Source organism: Podarcis gaigeae (assembly GCF_964106915.1).
Source record: "Podarcis gaigeae genome assembly, chromosome: 4".
Taxonomy (NCBI): Eukaryota; Metazoa; Chordata; class Lepidosauria; order Squamata; family Lacertidae; genus Podarcis; species Podarcis gaigeae.
In genome coordinates, this window is record NC_139677.1 from 97,653,605 (window position 1) to 97,671,123 (window position 17,519).

The 17,519-nt window shown below is 45.7% G+C and overlaps 1 protein-coding gene across 3 annotated transcripts in view; it reads left to right on the forward strand.

The window, feature by feature from the left end:
- NARS2 (asparaginyl-tRNA synthetase 2, mitochondrial) overlaps positions 1 to 6,634 on the forward strand; it is a 45,253-nt gene extending 38,619 nt beyond the window's left edge. For all 3 annotated transcript variants that reach the window (XM_083736930.1, XM_083736932.1, XM_083736931.1), the window contains exons 11-15: positions 2,724 to 2,790; positions 2,899 to 3,036; positions 3,949 to 4,046; positions 4,501 to 4,527; positions 6,174 to 6,634. In XM_083736930.1, coding sequence (XP_083593056.1) covers positions 2,724 to 2,790; positions 2,899 to 3,036; positions 3,949 to 4,046; positions 4,501 to 4,527; positions 6,174 to 6,318 — 475 coding nt within the window. In that variant the 3' untranslated portion in view covers positions 6,319 to 6,634. The remainder of the gene's footprint in view (positions 1 to 2,723; positions 2,791 to 2,898; positions 3,037 to 3,948; positions 4,047 to 4,500; positions 4,528 to 6,173) is intronic.
- Positions 6,635 to 17,519: the final 10,885 nt, after the last annotated feature.

Consider the following 17,519-nt stretch of genomic DNA (forward strand, 5'->3'; position numbering starts at 1 on the left):
GAAGCTCATACCAATAACAAACTTAGTTGGTCTCTAAGGTGCTACTGGAAGGATTTTTTAAATTTTGTTTCTGCCTCAGAATGGGATGATTTTGAGCAGAGAAATAGCAGCTGGGGGGGGGGCAGTTTAAGTGCCACCAACTCTCCCATCACTCTTCCAGTTGAAATTGTCTCCCCCGAGTGATTTTTCTTTTTTAAAAAATAAATGAATTAAAAAGCTTCCAGGCATTCATCATAACCCCTTGCATGGATTATGTCATAAACTGTAAGAGACGCATTCTCTGTGGCAGCAAGCTCAGAAATGAACGGTAATCCTTCCTCCGGCCCGAAATGTGCTCTGGCTGTGACATCAAGCTCGCAGACCACGCTGCTTTCATTTTAAGTGTGTCGTATTTGGCTCAGTTGGCTGTGGGTTTTTTCCTTTTCCAAACTGCCTGTTTGTGGCTTCCCGCGGAGCCATGCTGCAGTCTTCCCAGGGGAGCAGAATTTAACATGCGCTGTGGTTAGCTGTTGAGAAATCCTAGTTCACTTAGCTACTAGGAGGTGCCCCTGCGGAATGAAGCTGGGACCTCCTGATGATGATGATGATGATGATGATGATGATGATGATGAAATAAAGCTGGAAATGCAGCTGCTCTTCCAATGAGCTATACTCCTTTCTTGTTGAGACCCTAAATGGCCTCAGCCCAGTATACCTGAAGGAGCGTCTCCACCCCCATCGTTCAGCCCGGACACTAAGGTCCAGCACCAAGGGCCTTCTGGTGGTTCCCTTCCTGTTAGGTTACAGGGAACCAAACAGAGGGCCTTCTCGGTGGTGGCACCCGCCCTGTGGAACGCCCTCCCATCAGATGTCAAGGATGCAGCTATCTTATTTTTAAAAGACATCTGAAGGCAGCCCTGTTTAGGGAAATTTTTAATATTTAATGCTGTATTGTTTTTAACACTTGATTGGGAGCCGCCCAGAGTGGCTGGGGAAACTCAGCCAGATGGGCGGGGTATAAATAATAAATTATATTATTATTATTATTACTAGTGCAGCATTCCCTATTCCGACCGAAAGCAGCTCCTTGGGGTTTTAAGAGGGAGGTTTTTTCCCATTCCCTGTTTCTTGTTCCTTTTAACTAAAGGTGCCAAAGATGGAACCTTTGAGCTTCCGCACGTAAAGTCACTGAGCTGAGTTGCCTCCCCAAATGAGCATGTTAGGGGATCACCTGTTCTGAAATAGGGGTGTGGGAACCTTTTCTCACCAGCAGGCCAGGACTTTTATCTCCCCACCCCTGACGGCCCAAATTTGGCAGGTGGGCCCAAGCAGTGTCTGAGCTGTTTGAAATCACTTTTGCAACCAGAGGTTCGGAGAGCAGTGTGGAGCTGTTTGCAAAAGGGCTTTTAAACAGCCTTGCTTTCAAACAGCACAGAAAGTACCATTCCCCACCCCTAGTGTTATTATGGCAGGGCAGTGTACAACAAGAAAAACATAATTTACACAGCATAATAATAAAAACATAATACAGAGCTTAATAATCATAAAAACAGCCCCCCACACAAACACATTTTCATGAGCAATGGATTATTTAATGGCCAAAGGCCTGGGTAAAGAGTAAAGTTAGTTGGTTGGTTGGTTGGTTGGTTGGTTGGTTGATTGATTGATTGATTGATTGATTGATTGATGATTGATTGAATTTATCTACAGTGGTACCTCGGATTAAGAACTTAATTCATTCCGGAGGTCCGTTCTTAACCTGAAACTGTTCTTAACCTGAAGCACCACTTTAGCTAATGGACCCTCCTGCTGCCGCCACACCGCCGGAGCATAATTTCTGTTCTCATCCTGAAGCAAAATTCTTAACCTGAGGTACTATTTCTGGGTTAGCAGAGTCTGTAACCTGAAGCGTATGTAACCCGAGGTACCACTGTACCGCCCTATACCCAGGGGTCTCGGGGAGGTTCACTGAATAAAATGAAAATATAAAACCACAAAATACCTAGTAAAAATAAAAACAACAACCCAATAGGCCCCAACCACAAAAAACACATTTTAAAAGGGCATAGGATGTAAGTCGGATCAACCAAAGGCCCGGTTAAAAAGGAACGTTTTTGCCTGGTGCCTAAAGGTGTATAATGAAGGCCCCAGGCGAACTTCCCTGGGGAGAGCATTCCACAGACAGGGAGCCACTGCAGAGAAGGCCCTGTTCTCGTGTTGCCACCCTCCGGACCTTTCCTGGAGGAGGCACACAAAGGAGGGCCTCAAGATGACCTCTGGGTCTGGGTAGGAGTCCTTGAGGTATTATGGTCCTGAGCCGTTTAAGGCTTTATAGGTCAAAACCAGCAATTTGAATAGGGCCTGGAAGCTAATTGGTAATTGGTAACCAGTGCAGTCGAACCAGGATCGGTGTAATATGCTCAAACCGTCTTGCTCTGTTCAGCAATCTGGCCGCTGAATTCTGCAGCAGCTGAAGTTTCCGAACCATCTTCAGAGGCAGCCCTACATAGAATGCATTGCAGTAATCTAACCTTGAAGTTACCAGAGCATAGACAGCAGTAGTTGGGCTATCCCTGTCCAGGTGGAGCATAGCTGGGCCACCGGCCGAAGCTGGTGGAAGGCACCTGAGCCTCAGGGGTAGCCTTGCAGCAAGGAGTTCCCCTGTCCTAAAAGGCAGACTACAAATAAATGTGTGCCAGAATAAATCAGCTCAAGTTCTTGACAGGTTCTCTCCCACCTTCTAGGATGTCCTACACGGAAGCGATAGAGGTTTTAAAGCGAGCTCGCCAAGAATTCATTTACAAACCAGAGGTGAGTGTTGCCGCGTGTGTGTGTCTGTGAGGGAGGGTTTCTTTGAAAAACTAAATGAATACCGAGGCCTGAGTATTAATGTTTTTCTTTTCCGCTCTCTTTTTTCAGTGGGGTCGTGATCTTCAGACTGAGCATGAGCGATACCTGGTCCAACACTCTGGTGAGATTCCCGTATTTGTGTTCAACTATCCGTACGACCTGAAGCCGTTCTATATGCGGGACAATGAAGATGGAGCCCAGCATACAGTAAGAGTTCCAATTCAAAATGCCTAGGGCCTAGGCAGTGCAGGATAGTGCCCTTTTGCGTCTTGCTTTTTTCATATAGTTTCTGGAATGAAGCAGTCCGGTCCAGCACTGCTCTTCTGGTGCCCCTAATCTTGGGGGAATGTTTGTGTGTGGTGGGTGAGAATTACGAAACAGACCCATTGAAATAAATGTACCTAAGTTGGTCATGTCCATTAATCCCAGTGGGTCTACTCTGAGTAGGACTAACGTTGGCTGCAACCCATGATCTCCCAGGAAAGGGGAGGATTGCCTAGGGCACCACGCAGAACTTCCAAAGCTTCTGTTTGCTGAGTAATTACTTTGATTTAGTATCCCTGCTTACTGCTTAGGCCAGGGGTAGCTAGTGATTTTGGACTCCAACTCCCATCAGCCTTTGCCAGCAGGGCCAGAGGTCAGGGGTGATGGGAGCTGTCAGTCAGCTGCATCCGAACGACACCCCGTTGTCATACTTTAGTGGGGTGGAACAAGATTTATCCAGCAATTCAATGCGAAGGGTGAGCATTTTAGGAATTCACATTGTTCGCTGCCCTTGGGTTTTGTTTTGCTTTAATTGGCTTTTAATTGATTTCACCTGTTTTGCATTTATCTTGTTGCTAAGTCACTTTGAGACTATTTTTTTGTATAAAGGGACTAACTAATGCAAGTGATTAATTATATGTACATGCATAATCATACATACACAAAGACCAACTGGGTTTGTCAGTGATTTACAGCGTACAAAACCTGATTGCACGACTTTAAAACTTAAATACTCGTAATTAAAAAGCACAATAAAACGGTCCTGTTTCGGCATTAAAATACGCACTGGCTAACGCCATCTTAGATATGCAATTCAGAGAGAGATTTCTTTCTTTATTCCCTTTTCCTTTAAAGGTGGCGGCAGTTGACCTCCTTGTACCAGCAGTCGGGGAACTTTGCGGAGGCAGCCTGAGGGAAGACCGACCCGATTTCCTACAGTCCCGCCTACAGAGGTCAGGGAGAGGATTTCTACTTCGGGCTTATTGTGGGGAGCTGTTGGACAGTTGGTCAAGGAGGGTCTGTTGAGGACGCCAGCGATTAAAGGGGAGAGGCCGGCCGCTTGTTCAGACAGAACAGATGCTTCTTGGGGGATTCGTTCCTTGACATGCCAGACTCTGTGCAATGTCAAATACGCAGAAATGCAAAAAAATAATAATAAAAAAAAAATACTGTTGCAGCCCCTTTCTCACAAATGTGTTGGGGCTGGGGAGGGGGACAGAAATTTACTGCCATGCATCACCTTGTTGTCTTAAGTGCTTGTTTTTCTATTCATCTTAGCGCCCACCTATGAAAATCTCCTGTGTCCACTATCATTTCTTTTCGACGCACATTTTCACAAAAGCAGTTTTCCATAATGTAAGGCCTTTTGTAGGTTGCTTTCATGATGTTTTCCCCTTGGTTCCACAGGCTGGGGCTTGAAGACACCTACCAATGGTAAGGACGGCCAGGTATTGTTTGTTGGTCTACGGCTGTGTTCAGAACGTTGCCCAGGTGGATCTAATCCGCCTCCTTTGGGCGGCACACCTGTCTGAGGTTTTTGAGCTGTGATTCCTGAATTGCAGGGGGTGGGCTGGATGACCCTTGGGGTCCCTTCTTATACTGCAGTTCCATGATTCCAAACCTTTGCAGCCACCAACTGCTGGTAAAAAGGTAAAGGTACCCCTGACCATTAGGTCCAACTCTGGGGTTGTGCGCTCATCTCGCTCTATAGGCCGAGGGAGCCGGCGTTTGTCCACAGACAGCTTCCAGGTCATGTAGCCACCGCTTCTGGCGAACCAGAGCAGTGCATGGAAATGCCGTTTACCTTCCCGCTGGAGTGGTACCTATTTATCTACTTGCACTTTGACGTGCTTTCAAACTGCAGGAGCTGGGACTGAGCAATGGAAGCTCACCCCATCACGGGGATTCGAACTGCCAACCTTCTGATCGGCAAGTCCTAGGCTCTGTGGTTTAGACCACAGCGCCACCCGTGCCCCCACCAACTGCTGGAGGGGAGAACAAATCCTTTTTCAGTCTCTTGTGGTGGAGCACAGATTTGCGATTGCCCATCATACCTGCTAAATGCATCAGTTGGGACAAAGGACCGTAGAACTGTAAAAATGGAAGGGACTCTGAGGGTCCTCTAGTCTAACCCCCTGAAATGTAGGAATCTCAACTAAAGCATCCATGGCAGATGGCCATCCAGCCTCTGCTTAAAAACCTCCAAGGAAGGAGAGTCCACAACCTCCTGATGGAGACGGTTCCACTGTTGAATGATGTTCTTCTGTGTTCCTCCCCCTGGCACCTCCTGACCTGCCTGACAAAGCTGTCATTCTCCCTCAGCGGGTGGAGCTGTGGTCTAAACAGCTGAGCCTCTTGGGCTTGCTGATCAGAAGGTCGGTGGTTCAAATCCCCGCAACGGGTGAGCTCCCATTGCTCTGTCCCGGCTCCTGCCTACCTAGCAGTTCGAAAGCACGCTAGTGCAAGTAGATAAATAGGTACCACTCTGGCGGGAACGTAAACAGCGTTTCTGTGCACTCTGCTTTCCGTCACGGTGTCCCGTTGCACCAGAAGCAGTTTAGTCCTGCTGGCCATATGACCCGGAAAGTTGTCTGTGGACAAACACCAGCTCCCTTTGCCTGAAAGCGAGATGAGCACCACAACCCCATAGTCGCCTTTGGCTGGACTCCACCGTCCAGGAGTCCTATACCTTTACCATTCTACATCTTTCTTAAAGTAAGTAAGTTGGGCAGAAACAAACGTTTGAGACGATTTTGGAGGGGGAAAGTGGTTGCTTGTCTTTGTCAGTAACTGCACTTGACATCTTCAGGCAGGGCTGAGAATCCCCCCTACTTAAAAGCCCAGACAGCTGCTGTCAGTTATTGTAGACAACCATGAGCTCAATTTCTAACATCTCCAGGTATGACTGGGAGGCAACCCTGGAGAGTAGCTCCCGGTCAGGGCAAACTGTGCTGAGCTAGACGGACCAATTCTGTGACTCTGAATAAGACCACTTCCTCAGTTTCTGGAACCTCAATGGAGGCCTGCTAGATCAAACCAAGTATTGGTAAACATAACTGATCTGTCGCCTTGCATTCCAGGTACATAGACCTGCGTCGATTTGGATCAACCCCTCATGGTGGATTTGGAATGGGATTTGAGCGCTACCTCCGCTGCATTTTGGGCGTCGAGAACATCAAAGACGTCATCCCCTTCCCACGGTTTTCGCACTCGTGCGTTTTGTAGCCTTTCCCGAAGATGCCGCCATCGCTCGTTTTTACGGATCCATGCCCTGCTGCCCTGAGGACAAAACTGCAATGTTGTCTGGAGAAAGAGAGAGACAACACTCGCCCTCCCTTTTTTTTTAGAATTGAATAATACTATGGTAAACATTGCACCAAAGACATTTGAAGCTGAGGACATTTTTGTATTGCATTGTTTTTAAATCTGCAGATCATTTTGCATTGTAGCACTCACTGACTGTTTTTGGGGAGGGTAGAGAACAGTTTTCTTGTCTTTGGCCATAACTAGAATCAACAAAATTAAACTTTCGCCAGGTGTCTTCGTCTGAGAGAAGCGTTTGGGCGGACCACGAAACTCTCAACGAGGAATAAGAAGCAACACACTGTGAAAGTTGCTAGAGAGATACCAGTCGTTCCTCAAACATGTTGCCTTCCAAAATTTGTTGAGCTCCAACTCCCATCTTCCTTGACGATTTGCTATGCTGGCTGCAGTCAGTGGCAGCTGGGAGACGAACCACTATTTAGTGGTCCCGTGTGCCTTGGGCGTACTACTCATATTCACCAGGGACTGTGTCCAATTCTGTGCTGATATTTTACCAGTTCCCCTTCTGGCGCCTGTTGTTGTTTAGTCATTTAGTCGTGTCCGACTCTTCGTGACCCCCTGGACCAGAGCACGCCAGGCACTCCTGTCTTCCACTGCCTCCCGCAGTTTGGTGAAACTCATGCTGGTAGCTTCGAGAACACTGTCCCACCATCTCGTCCTCTGTCGTCCCCTTCTCCTTCCCAGCATCAGGGTCTTTTCCAGGGAGTCTTCTCTTCTCAGAGGTGGCCAAAGTATTGGAGCCTCAGCTTCAGGATCTGTCCTTCCAGTGAGCACTCAGGGCTGATTTCCTTCAGAATGGATAAGTTTGATAAGTTTGAGAGTCCATGGGACTCTCAAGAGTCTCCTCCAGCGCCATAATTCAAAATTCTCATAATTTTGGTGCTTAGCGAAGAGCTTTTTATCTCAGCAGGCATTTCAAGACTGGTGTTCTTTCTCTTCTGGTTTTGCCGTTAGTTTTAGCTGAATTTATCTTTAATTCTTCTCTTTTTATGGTACAGGGGGATACTGCCCCTTAATGCAAGGGCTCTGTTCCTGGCCACCCCGTGCATAAGTGGGACGCTCACAAGTCTGTTCCTCTCCTGCCTCCTTTCAGTGCCCAAAACGGCACATGCACCTACGGTCATCTGTGTGCTGACCGTGTGTAAGTGCAGAATTCCCCGCACGCTGCTTAGATGCAACAGAGTTAAATGGCATATAAATTGTTGAAGTGAATAACCAGGGGTCAGCAAACTTTTTTCGCAGGGAGCTGGTCCACTGTCCCTCATACTTTGTGGGGGGCCGGACTATATTTTGGAGGGGAAAAAATGGAACAAATTCCTTTGTCCCGCAAATAACGCAGAGATGCATTTTTAAATAAAAGGGCACATTCTACTCATGTAAAACACACTGATTCCCGGGCCGGATTTAGAAGATGATTGGGCCGGATCCAGCCCCCGGGCCTTAGTTTGCCTACCCATAGAATAAGCAAACATGTGGAGGGTCCAGGTTGCGCAAGGGCTGAGCTGCACAGTCCCTAAGCACCGCTGCAAAATTTGCGGTATGCTTTCTTGGGTAAAAAGTGTTTGGCCAAAAGGAATTTCCTCCGAATCCAGCTCGGCGGTAGAGCACCACTGCAGAGAAGGCCCTGCTTCCGTTTTGCTGCTCAGCACCTGTCTGAAAGTCACGGTGTTGCCTGCAAGAGCGTCTCTGACTTATCTCAAGAATTGTATGGGGGAATTTGTTAGGGAAACTGAACTGCTGAATAAACTGAAATGACTACCCTGATTGGATAAGACCCAGAAAGGGTTGAGCCAGCTCCCAAACCTCTGCTTCATTCTTAAAGGTAAAGGTAAGGCAAAATATGGGACGCGGGTGGCGCTGTGGGTTAAACCACAGAGCCTAGGACTTGCCGATCAGAAGGTTGGCGGTTCAAATCCCCGCAACGGGGTGAGCTCCCGTTGCTCGGTCCCAGCTCCTGCCAACCTAGTAGTTCTAAAGCACGTCAAAATGCAAGTAGATAAATAGGTAAATGGCGTTTCAGTGCACTGCTCTGGTTCGCCAGAAGCGGCTTATTCATGCTGGCCACATGACCTGGAAGCTGTACGCCAGCTCCCTCAGCCAATAAAGCGAGATGAGCGCCGCAACCCCAGAGTCACGACTGGACCTAATGGTCAGGGGTCCCTTTACCTTTAAGGCAAAATATGGGCGGAGCTTGTATGTAATTTCCCCCATCTTTGCAGCATCCTCTTTCCTCTGTTTGGACATACAGAGAGGCATTATCAGCATTGCCAGCTGGACAAAAGCATTTGTGGGGTGAAGATGGGCCACTGAAGAGAGAGTGGCCTGGGGAAGAGGGCATGTGACCTGGAGGACTTCCAAGGGCCTGATAGAGAGACCTAGGAGCCACATCCGGCCTCTGGACCTGAGATTCCCACCCCTCTGAACTAACTGCTCATCATATAATTTAGTATCTCAGGACTTTCAGAAGAGTCAGAGAGTTGGAAGGGACCCTGAGAGTCATCTAGTCCGACCTCCTGCAATGCAGGAATCCCAACTAGATCATACGTGACAGATGGCCATCCAACCTCTCCTTAAAAAACTCCAATAATAATAATAATAATAATAATAATAATAATAATAATATAATTTATTATTTATACCACACTCATCTGGCTGGGTTTCCCCAGCCACTCTGGGTGGCTTCCAACAAAAGATTAAAAATACATTAAAATGCCAGTCATTAAAAACTTCCCTAAACAGGGCTGCCTTCAGATGTCTTCTAAAAGTCAGATAGTTTTTTATTTCCTTGGCATCTGATGGGAGGGCGTTCCACAGGGCAGGCACCATTACCGAGAAGGCCCTCCCTCTGGTTCCCTGTAACCTCAGTTCTCACAGTGAGGGACCCGCCAAAGGCTCTCGGAGCTGCACCTTGGGGTCCGGGCTGAACAATGGGGGTGGAGAAGCTCCTTCAGGTCTACTGGGCCGAGGCCATTTAGGGCTCTGAAGGTCAGCACCAACAGTTTGAATTGTGCTCGGAAACATACTGGGAGTCAGTGTAGGTCTTTCAGGACCAGTGTAGTAGTAGTAGTAATAATAATAACAATAACAATAAATTTTATTTATACCGCGCCCTCCCTGGCCAGAGCAGGACTCAGGGCGGCTAACACCAGTAAAATTACAGTACAAACATAATGGGGGGGAACCAATTTAAAATACAGGTTAAAATGCAATTTAAAATGCAGCCTCATTTTAAAAGTAGCCCATAGATCAAAACCATAAGTGGAGGGAAACATAAGGGTCAGACTGAGTCCAAACCAAAGGCCCTGCGGAAAGATGTCAAGTCCCACAAGGACCTGGTCTCTTGCGACAGAGCGTTCCACCAAGTCGGGGCCAGTGCTGAAAAGGCCCTGAGACCAATCTAACCACCTTGACCTCCAAAGTGTTGTCATTTGTGGACCTTAAGGGCCTCCATGGGACATACCAGGAGAGGTGGTCCCATAGATACGAGGGTCCTAGGCCGCATAGGGCTTTAAAGGTCAAAACCAGCACCTTAAACCTGACCCTGTACTCCACTGGGAGCCAGTGCAGTTGGTAAAGTGGTCTCTGCGGCCGCTCCCAGTCACCAGTCTAGCTGCCACACCCAAGGAAGGAGAGTCCACCAGCTCTTAACGCCAGAAAGTTCTTCTTGATGTTCATTCAGAGTCTCCTTTCTTGAAGCATAAATCCCTACCCTCCGGAGCAGCAGAAACCAAGCTTGCTGTATCCTCCATGTGACAGCCCTTTAGATACTGGAAGATCTTTTTTTTTAATTGACTTAAGAAAATTATACAAACAGCAAAACGAAGAAACCTGAATTAACATTGCCTTCTATCTATAAGAAATAATAATAACTATTACAATAATGAAAATACTAAAAAAATTCATTTACTTCCCTTTGAACTTCTATTCTGGTTACAGTATATTACTATTCTATAAGAATCTATTATATCCTTTGCTGTTCCATATATTATTTTATTTCCCAAATTCTACCTAACCCTCCCCTCCTCCCCACTGCTTCCCTTGACCTGTGTGAGATCTTCCCATCATAATATTTTTTAAGAAAATAGAATAACATGAAAACTGTTAAATTATAATTACTTCTTTTGTCCTTACAGGCTTAAAGGTAAAGGTAAAGGTACCCCTGCCCGTACGGGCCAGTCTTGACAGACTCTGGGGTTGTGCGCCCATCTCACTTAAGAGGCCAGGGGCCAGCGCTGTCCACAGACACTTCCGGGTCACGTGGCCAGCGTGACATCGCTGCTCTGGCGAGCCAGAGCCGCACACGGAAACGCCGTTTACCTTCCCGCTGGTAAGCGGTCCCTATTTATCTACTTGCACCCGGAGGTGCTTTCGAACTGCTAGGTTGGCAGGCGCTGGGACCGAGCAGCGGGAGCGCACCCCGCCGCAGGGATTCGAACCGCCGACCTTTCGATTGGCAAGTCCTAGGCGCTGAGGCTTTAACCCACAGCGCCACCTGCGTCCCCCTTACAGGCTTAACAATTGCCTATTAAGAGTTCTGCTTTAACACCATATTTCTTCATGTATTCCCCTATGCATTCCCATTCTGCATAGAAGGGAAAAAAGATACTGGCAGATCTTGACGTAATTTCTTTTTTAAGTAGTTGGCAGGTGGTTCTGGAATTCTAGAGTGATGTTTCCTTAACACCTCCCATTGAACTCCCCAGTGTCCTGGTTCAAAGAGCTTATCGGTGACATCTTGCCATGATAGACTGGTATGTTTTGTTTTGACTCGTAGACAATCCTGACACGATCAATTAAAGGATGACTCCTAGGCCTTAACTCTTCTCTACCGGTCGTTGAAATGCTGTGGAAATTTGGGGCGGTTGCTTAAGAGGCCTCTCTCCCTCAGTTTCCCCATTTGCATGATGGGGTTAATGACGCCTTGATGTAAGGGAGCATTCTTGGAACTTTTAATTAAGTTGTTTTATTTTTTGGCAGGCAAGGCCTGCCCTTTCGCAGTGCAGCAAGGAGAAAGGAAAGTTCCACGTTTGGAAGCCTGCGGTCTTGGCTTGCCCTGTTGGAACGCTTGTGCAATATTTTGATCCATTCTTTCCCGATGAGGAACAAATGCCAATTGTAAGTTCGCTGTCATTGGCAAAGCATGCCAATATTCTGACTGGGCGGGTGGAAAGAGCTGCTGGTTCTTTGCATAGGTACAATATTTCTTTCCCTCCTTCCTCCAAACACAGATCAACATACAGGTTTCCTTCTTTATCTTCACAACAACCCTTTTCAAGCATCCCTATTTTCCAAGGACAGTCCCAGATTGACAGAAGCCGTCCCGGTTTCTGATTTGATCCCAGAATGTCCTGCTTTCCCTTGTTGTTGTTGTTCAGTCGTTTAGTCATGTCCGACTCTTCGTGACCCCCTGGACCAGAGCATGCCAGGCACTCCTGTCTTCCACTGCCTCCCGCAGTTTGGTCAGGCTCATGTTTGTAGCTTCAAGAACACTGTCCAACCATCTTGTCCTCGGTCGTCCCCTTCTCCTTGTGCCCGCCATCTTTCCCAACATCAGGGTCTCTTCCAGGGAGTCTTCTCTTCTCATGACGTATATTGGAGCCTCAGCTTCAGGATCTGTCCTTCCAGTGAGCACTCAGGGCTGATTTCCTTAGGACATCTCTATTTTCATCAGAGAAATGTTGGAAAATAAGTAACTATACAACCTTTAGAAGACACCCGAAGGCAGCCCTGTACAGGGAAGTTTTAAATGTTTGTTGTTTTATTATGTTTTTATATATGTTGGAAGCCGCCCGGTGTGGCTGGGGCAACCCAGTCAGGTGGGCAGGTGGGTATATATAATAAAATTATTCTTATTCTGGAATAGGATGTCCCTGTTTTCACTGGTGAAATGTTGGAGGGTATGCTTTGATGCTGTATTGTTTTTAACACTCGATTGGGAGCCGCCCAGAGTGGCTGGGGAAACTCAGCCAGATGGGCGGGGTATAAATAAATTATTATTATTATTATTATTATTATTATTATTATTATTATTATTATTATTATATTTGAGGTAGGTTAGGTTGAAAGAGAGAGGGTGGGCCCAGTGAGATTCATGTCTGAGTGGGTCTCCCCAGTCCTAGACTGAGACTCTAGTCATTGCACCTGTCACAGGTCCAACTCTGGCAAAGTTCCTATTCTGGTGATGCTGCATATTTGTTGGGTGGTATTCAACCACGGTTTACTCAGAGCAGATACATTAAAATGAATGGGTCTAACTTGAGTTGTGCTCATCAATTTCAAGTTTTGGTAAAACTTAATTGAATACCATGCATATGTTTTTTAAAAAAACAACAACACTAGGAACAAGGGAGATAATACAGTGGTAGGCGATTTATTTCTTCTGTGTGTGAGCCTCCCTTGTCTGTTATAGGAAAGAGGGCTCCAGATTGTTGTATCACAGGGCAGGAGTTGGGGGGCAGGTGATGGAGCAGATAGGAAGACAGAGGGGAAGAAAAACACAATTTCCTTTGCAATTTTGAAGGTTTGGTTGGCACTGCTAGTCAACACTAAAGCCATACGCATGTTCTGTGTTTTCAGGATGGGAACAAATTGAACTTCTTCACAAAGCTAACACAAATAATAATAATAGTAATAATAGTAGTAGTAATAATAATAATAATAATAATAATTTATTTATTCTCCCTCCCATCTGGCTGGGCTTCCCCAGCCACTCTGGGTGGCTTCCAACAAAAAATTTAAATACAGTAATGCATCAGACATTAAAAGCGTCCCTAAACATTCCCTAAAATTCTCAACTGAAAAAAATAAAACACCTCAGTTTTGCCACCAGCATAAATTGAGCAGATAGAAGCAATCCCATTTATTCTGCCTTTTGCATGTGTGTACATAGTTTGTCCTGTTTCTGAGAGTAAGGGCCGAGGAGATATGCAGACCTTATCCAGCCACCCTGAAAAATGTCAACCATACATTGGTATCAATGAGGGCTAGAAACTTGCTCTTTTTAATGCATGCATACTTGCCCGCTTTTGGGAAGCTGAACCACCTTGAGGGATGGTGGTAGTTGTTTTGCTTCAGCATACAGTGGAATCTCTGTTTCCGAACATCTCGGAAGCTGAACGTTTCGTAACCCGAACACTGAAAACCCGGAAGTCACTGCTTCCGTTCTCGAACGCGCCTCGGAAGTCCAACGGCCTCCGCTGCGTGTTTTTCGATTTTCACCGTTGGAATTGCTGACAGCACTTTGCACCTCGGTTGTCGAACGTTTCAAAAGTCGAACGGTCTTCTGGAACAGATTACGTTTGACAGCCGAAGTTCCTCTGTATTTATAATGAAATGCACACAGCTCTACTTAATATCAGTACAGTGGTACCTCGGGTTAAGTACTTAATTCGTTCCGGAGGTCCGTTCTTAACCTGAAGCACCAGTTTAGCTAATGGGGCTTCCCGCTGCCGCCGGCGCACGATTTCTGTTCTCATCCTGAGGTAAAGTTCTTAACCTGAAGCACTATTTCTGGGTTAGTGGAGTCTGTAACCTGGAGCGTATGTAACCTGAAGCGTATGTAACCCGAGGTACCACTGTGTCTTTATATAGAGGGTAAATGTTATTTGTGCAGTGGCAGCCCGGGTCCAATAGGTGGCACAAGTCATCATTATTGTTTTTCAAAATTGCAAAATCAGTATCTTTGCTGTATTTGAAAGGTGATTTTGCGCTTTCTGTGCTGCTTTAAGCAGCTTGGATGGATATAAGCTACTGCTGGCATGTTCTTTGGTAGCTGGGCCAGCTTAGTTGGTAGAGCGTGAGTCGCTTAACCCCAGGGTCATGAGTTTGAGTTGCGCATTGGGCAAAATCTGTACAGAGTCTGTGCAAAATGAGGCTCCCACACCCAGACGCTTGACAGACAGAGGGTTTGGAATGGTCCGGGGTGCGGCACCTAACCTGATCGCAGCTCCCCTTTTCACACGAAGAAGATCTGGGAATTGTATTTCTTGAAAAATACCGGTTTGAGCAATGTGCGCGGTCAACCAACCCTCAAGAAATGACTTGGCAGGAATGGAGAAGTGGGTGACTTTTGGGAAGGTGTCGCGACTTCCTCTGTAGATACCTGGACGAGTTTTTTTACAGCTGGGTGTGTGGGTTAGCGAGGTGTTCTTACATTTGTGTAGCAGTCTGGCGGTCATTGGAAGGGGGCAGTCAAAGATCTCTTACTATTTCTGCAGCAGGGTCCTTGCCTCCAGTGTCCTGGAGCCGGCCGCTCAGCATAAAAAGAGGAGGGTTGGTTTTTTAAGGTGCGCTCCAAAGCGAAACATTTAGGAGTTCTGAAAACACAGTTAAGTTCTGTTATGCACAATGAAACTTCAGGGGGAAACTGCTTTAAGTCACTCCGAAAGAGGGTATTGGAGTGCTCCGAAGCATTTGCCCGTGTATGCGCACAGAAAATGGATCTAGCAGAACAGTTTCAGGTTAAGAACGGACCTCTGGAACGAATTAAGTACTTAACCCGAGGTACACAGTAACAAACTTAGTTGTTCTCTAAGGTGCTACTGGAAGGAATTTTATTATTATTATTTTATCTGCATTTTGATAGCTTTAATGTACCTACTTTGTGCGTGTTTTTTAAGTCTCCAGGTTTTACCGGCATTTTCTTATTAATGTTTTATATCAGGTAAAGCTGCTATTATTGCCAGTAAAGGATGAATGAATGAGAAAGGTGAAAGCTGCTCATGAGGTTCTTTTTGCATTAAGGAGCATTAAGCACTTGTTAAATTTAAAGATAAATGGACAAACGCCTGTTCTGTATCCGTATTTCCTGCAACAAGATGACATGGCAATCCATAAAAGGGTTCCAAATCTCTTTCTCACCCTCTTCTGCGTACTTTCTTCAGGGCCTAAATCAGCCTTCGCCTTACCTGGTGAGCAATTTCGGACTACAAATCCCATCAGCACCAAGCAGCACACGCTGATGGGAGTTGTAGTCCAAAATGGCTGGAGGGCACCAAGTTGACGGACACTGGTCTAAACTGATTCATGCAATGCAGGGGATTGGACGAGATGACCCTTGGGGTCCCTTCCAATTCTACGATTCTGTGATGAACCATGCCTCTGGCCCCTTTTAGGGCAGTGGTTGTTGAGCGAAGGAGTAGGAGAGGAGGGTTTCTCTTTAATTTGGGGGTGGGTGGAGTCGAATGTGATGTTTGCCCAGCACGGCTGCCTGGAACTTCTAATAATAACACAAATTAATCCTATAGCGGGTATATTGTGTCTGGGTTTTCTGGAGCAAGAAATGCATTTATCTAAAAAAAACGCAGGGGGGCAGCTGCTGTCATAAGGGCATCAGAGGAGAATTGCTGGATGTGACTAAAGGTCTCTAATCCTGCATCGTTTTTATCACACGGCCCAGGCAGATGCCTCCCGAAAGCCGGCAAGGAAGACACAAATGCATTAGCCTTCTTTGGCTGTTCTTGCCCAAACAATTGGTAATCAGAGGCACACAGCCTGTGATCCAGGTGATAGTATGTTCTATAGTAGCCCTTGATAGCCTAGACCTCGGTGAAAATGTTTCTAACCCGCTTTTGAAGTCCATCAGGTGGCAGTGAGTTCCACAGTTTCAAATTGCGGCCTTTCAGAAGGAAGAAGCAAACATTTCTGGGGTGCCTCCAAGGTGTTATTGGCCATCTGTGTGATATGGAAAGGCGGGGTTAAAATTGCATAAGAAATATATTCCCCACTTACCGCCTGAAACCCATGGGTATAGGGCAGTATAATTATAATTATTATATTATATATTACGTTATATACTATTATATATTATTATTTAACCGTCTGCTTGAATCTGTGTTTCGGCAGCAATTATTCTTCTCAATATTTTTTTAATGGTTTTTTTTTTAACTATAAAAACTTTTAAAAAATATTCTAAACCGCCTTTCCCTCAATGTGTCATTACTGCTGTGGCTTTTTTGTTTGTTTGTTTTTACAGATGGAATAGTTTTTACTGTTGATATTCTTACTGCAAAATCACTTTGCAATATTTTATGGGAAGCAAATAATAAATGGAAGAATGGATAAATAAAAGTATGTTGTTGTTTTTACTATTGCTATTATTATTTTGCTAGGCAATGGTAATAATGTCTTTTAAATTGTAATAATAATAAATAATAGTGTTTTCTTCAGCAATAATATTTGTAAGGATGCAGGAGAGTGCCTTCTCGGTGGCCGCTCCCAGATAACTTTGGAACTCCCTGCCTAGAGAAGTTAAACCAGCTCCCTCCCTGTTGTCCTTCTAGCAGCAGGTGAAGATGACCTTCTAGTAGGCTCTAATGAAAGTTTTTTTTAAGCAGAGGTTGGGTGGTTTAGTTGAGATTCCTTCATGGCTGGGGGTTGGGCTGGATGACCCTTGGGGTCCCTTCCAACTGCACAATTCTAGGATTCTATGAAGGGCCGGCGCTGTGCTGTATTGTAATTATCTGTATGTTTGCGTGCTTACAGGTATATAACATATATTACACACACATATATAATACAGTGGACGCTCGGGTTGCGAACGTGATCCGCGCGGGAGGCACGTTCACAACCCGCAGCTTTTGCGACCCACACATCTGCACATGCGCAAGTTGCGGTCCAGTGCTTCAGCACATGCGCAAAGCGTGATTTAGCGCTTCGGCGCATGCGCAAAGGCCAAAACCTGGAAGCAACTTCCGGGTTTGGCACAGTGTGCAAGCCGAAAAGTCTGTAACCCTAAAGACTATCTACAGAAACACTGTAAAATTAAGGAATGCTAAAAGGATGTTGGAATGATGTAATGTGGCTTTTGCAGTAATGTTATATAGGGTTAAGGAAGAATGGATTGTTAACAGGTCAGAATGTAAAGTTACAATATATTAAGATAAATTAGTAAGATAAAAACAAGAATGGAAAGGATTTGCTGAAATAATCAATTGAACTAGAATACAAAAAAGGGAGGTGTGAGGAGGTCAAGGAAACAAGTAAATGAAAGACAAGACATGGAAAGATGGATTTCTTTTTAATTGTTTTTACTTTTTCTGTATTTTGTATTTTATGTTTTTTTTCTTTCTTTTTGTAATTGTTTTTGAAACTTTAATAAAAAA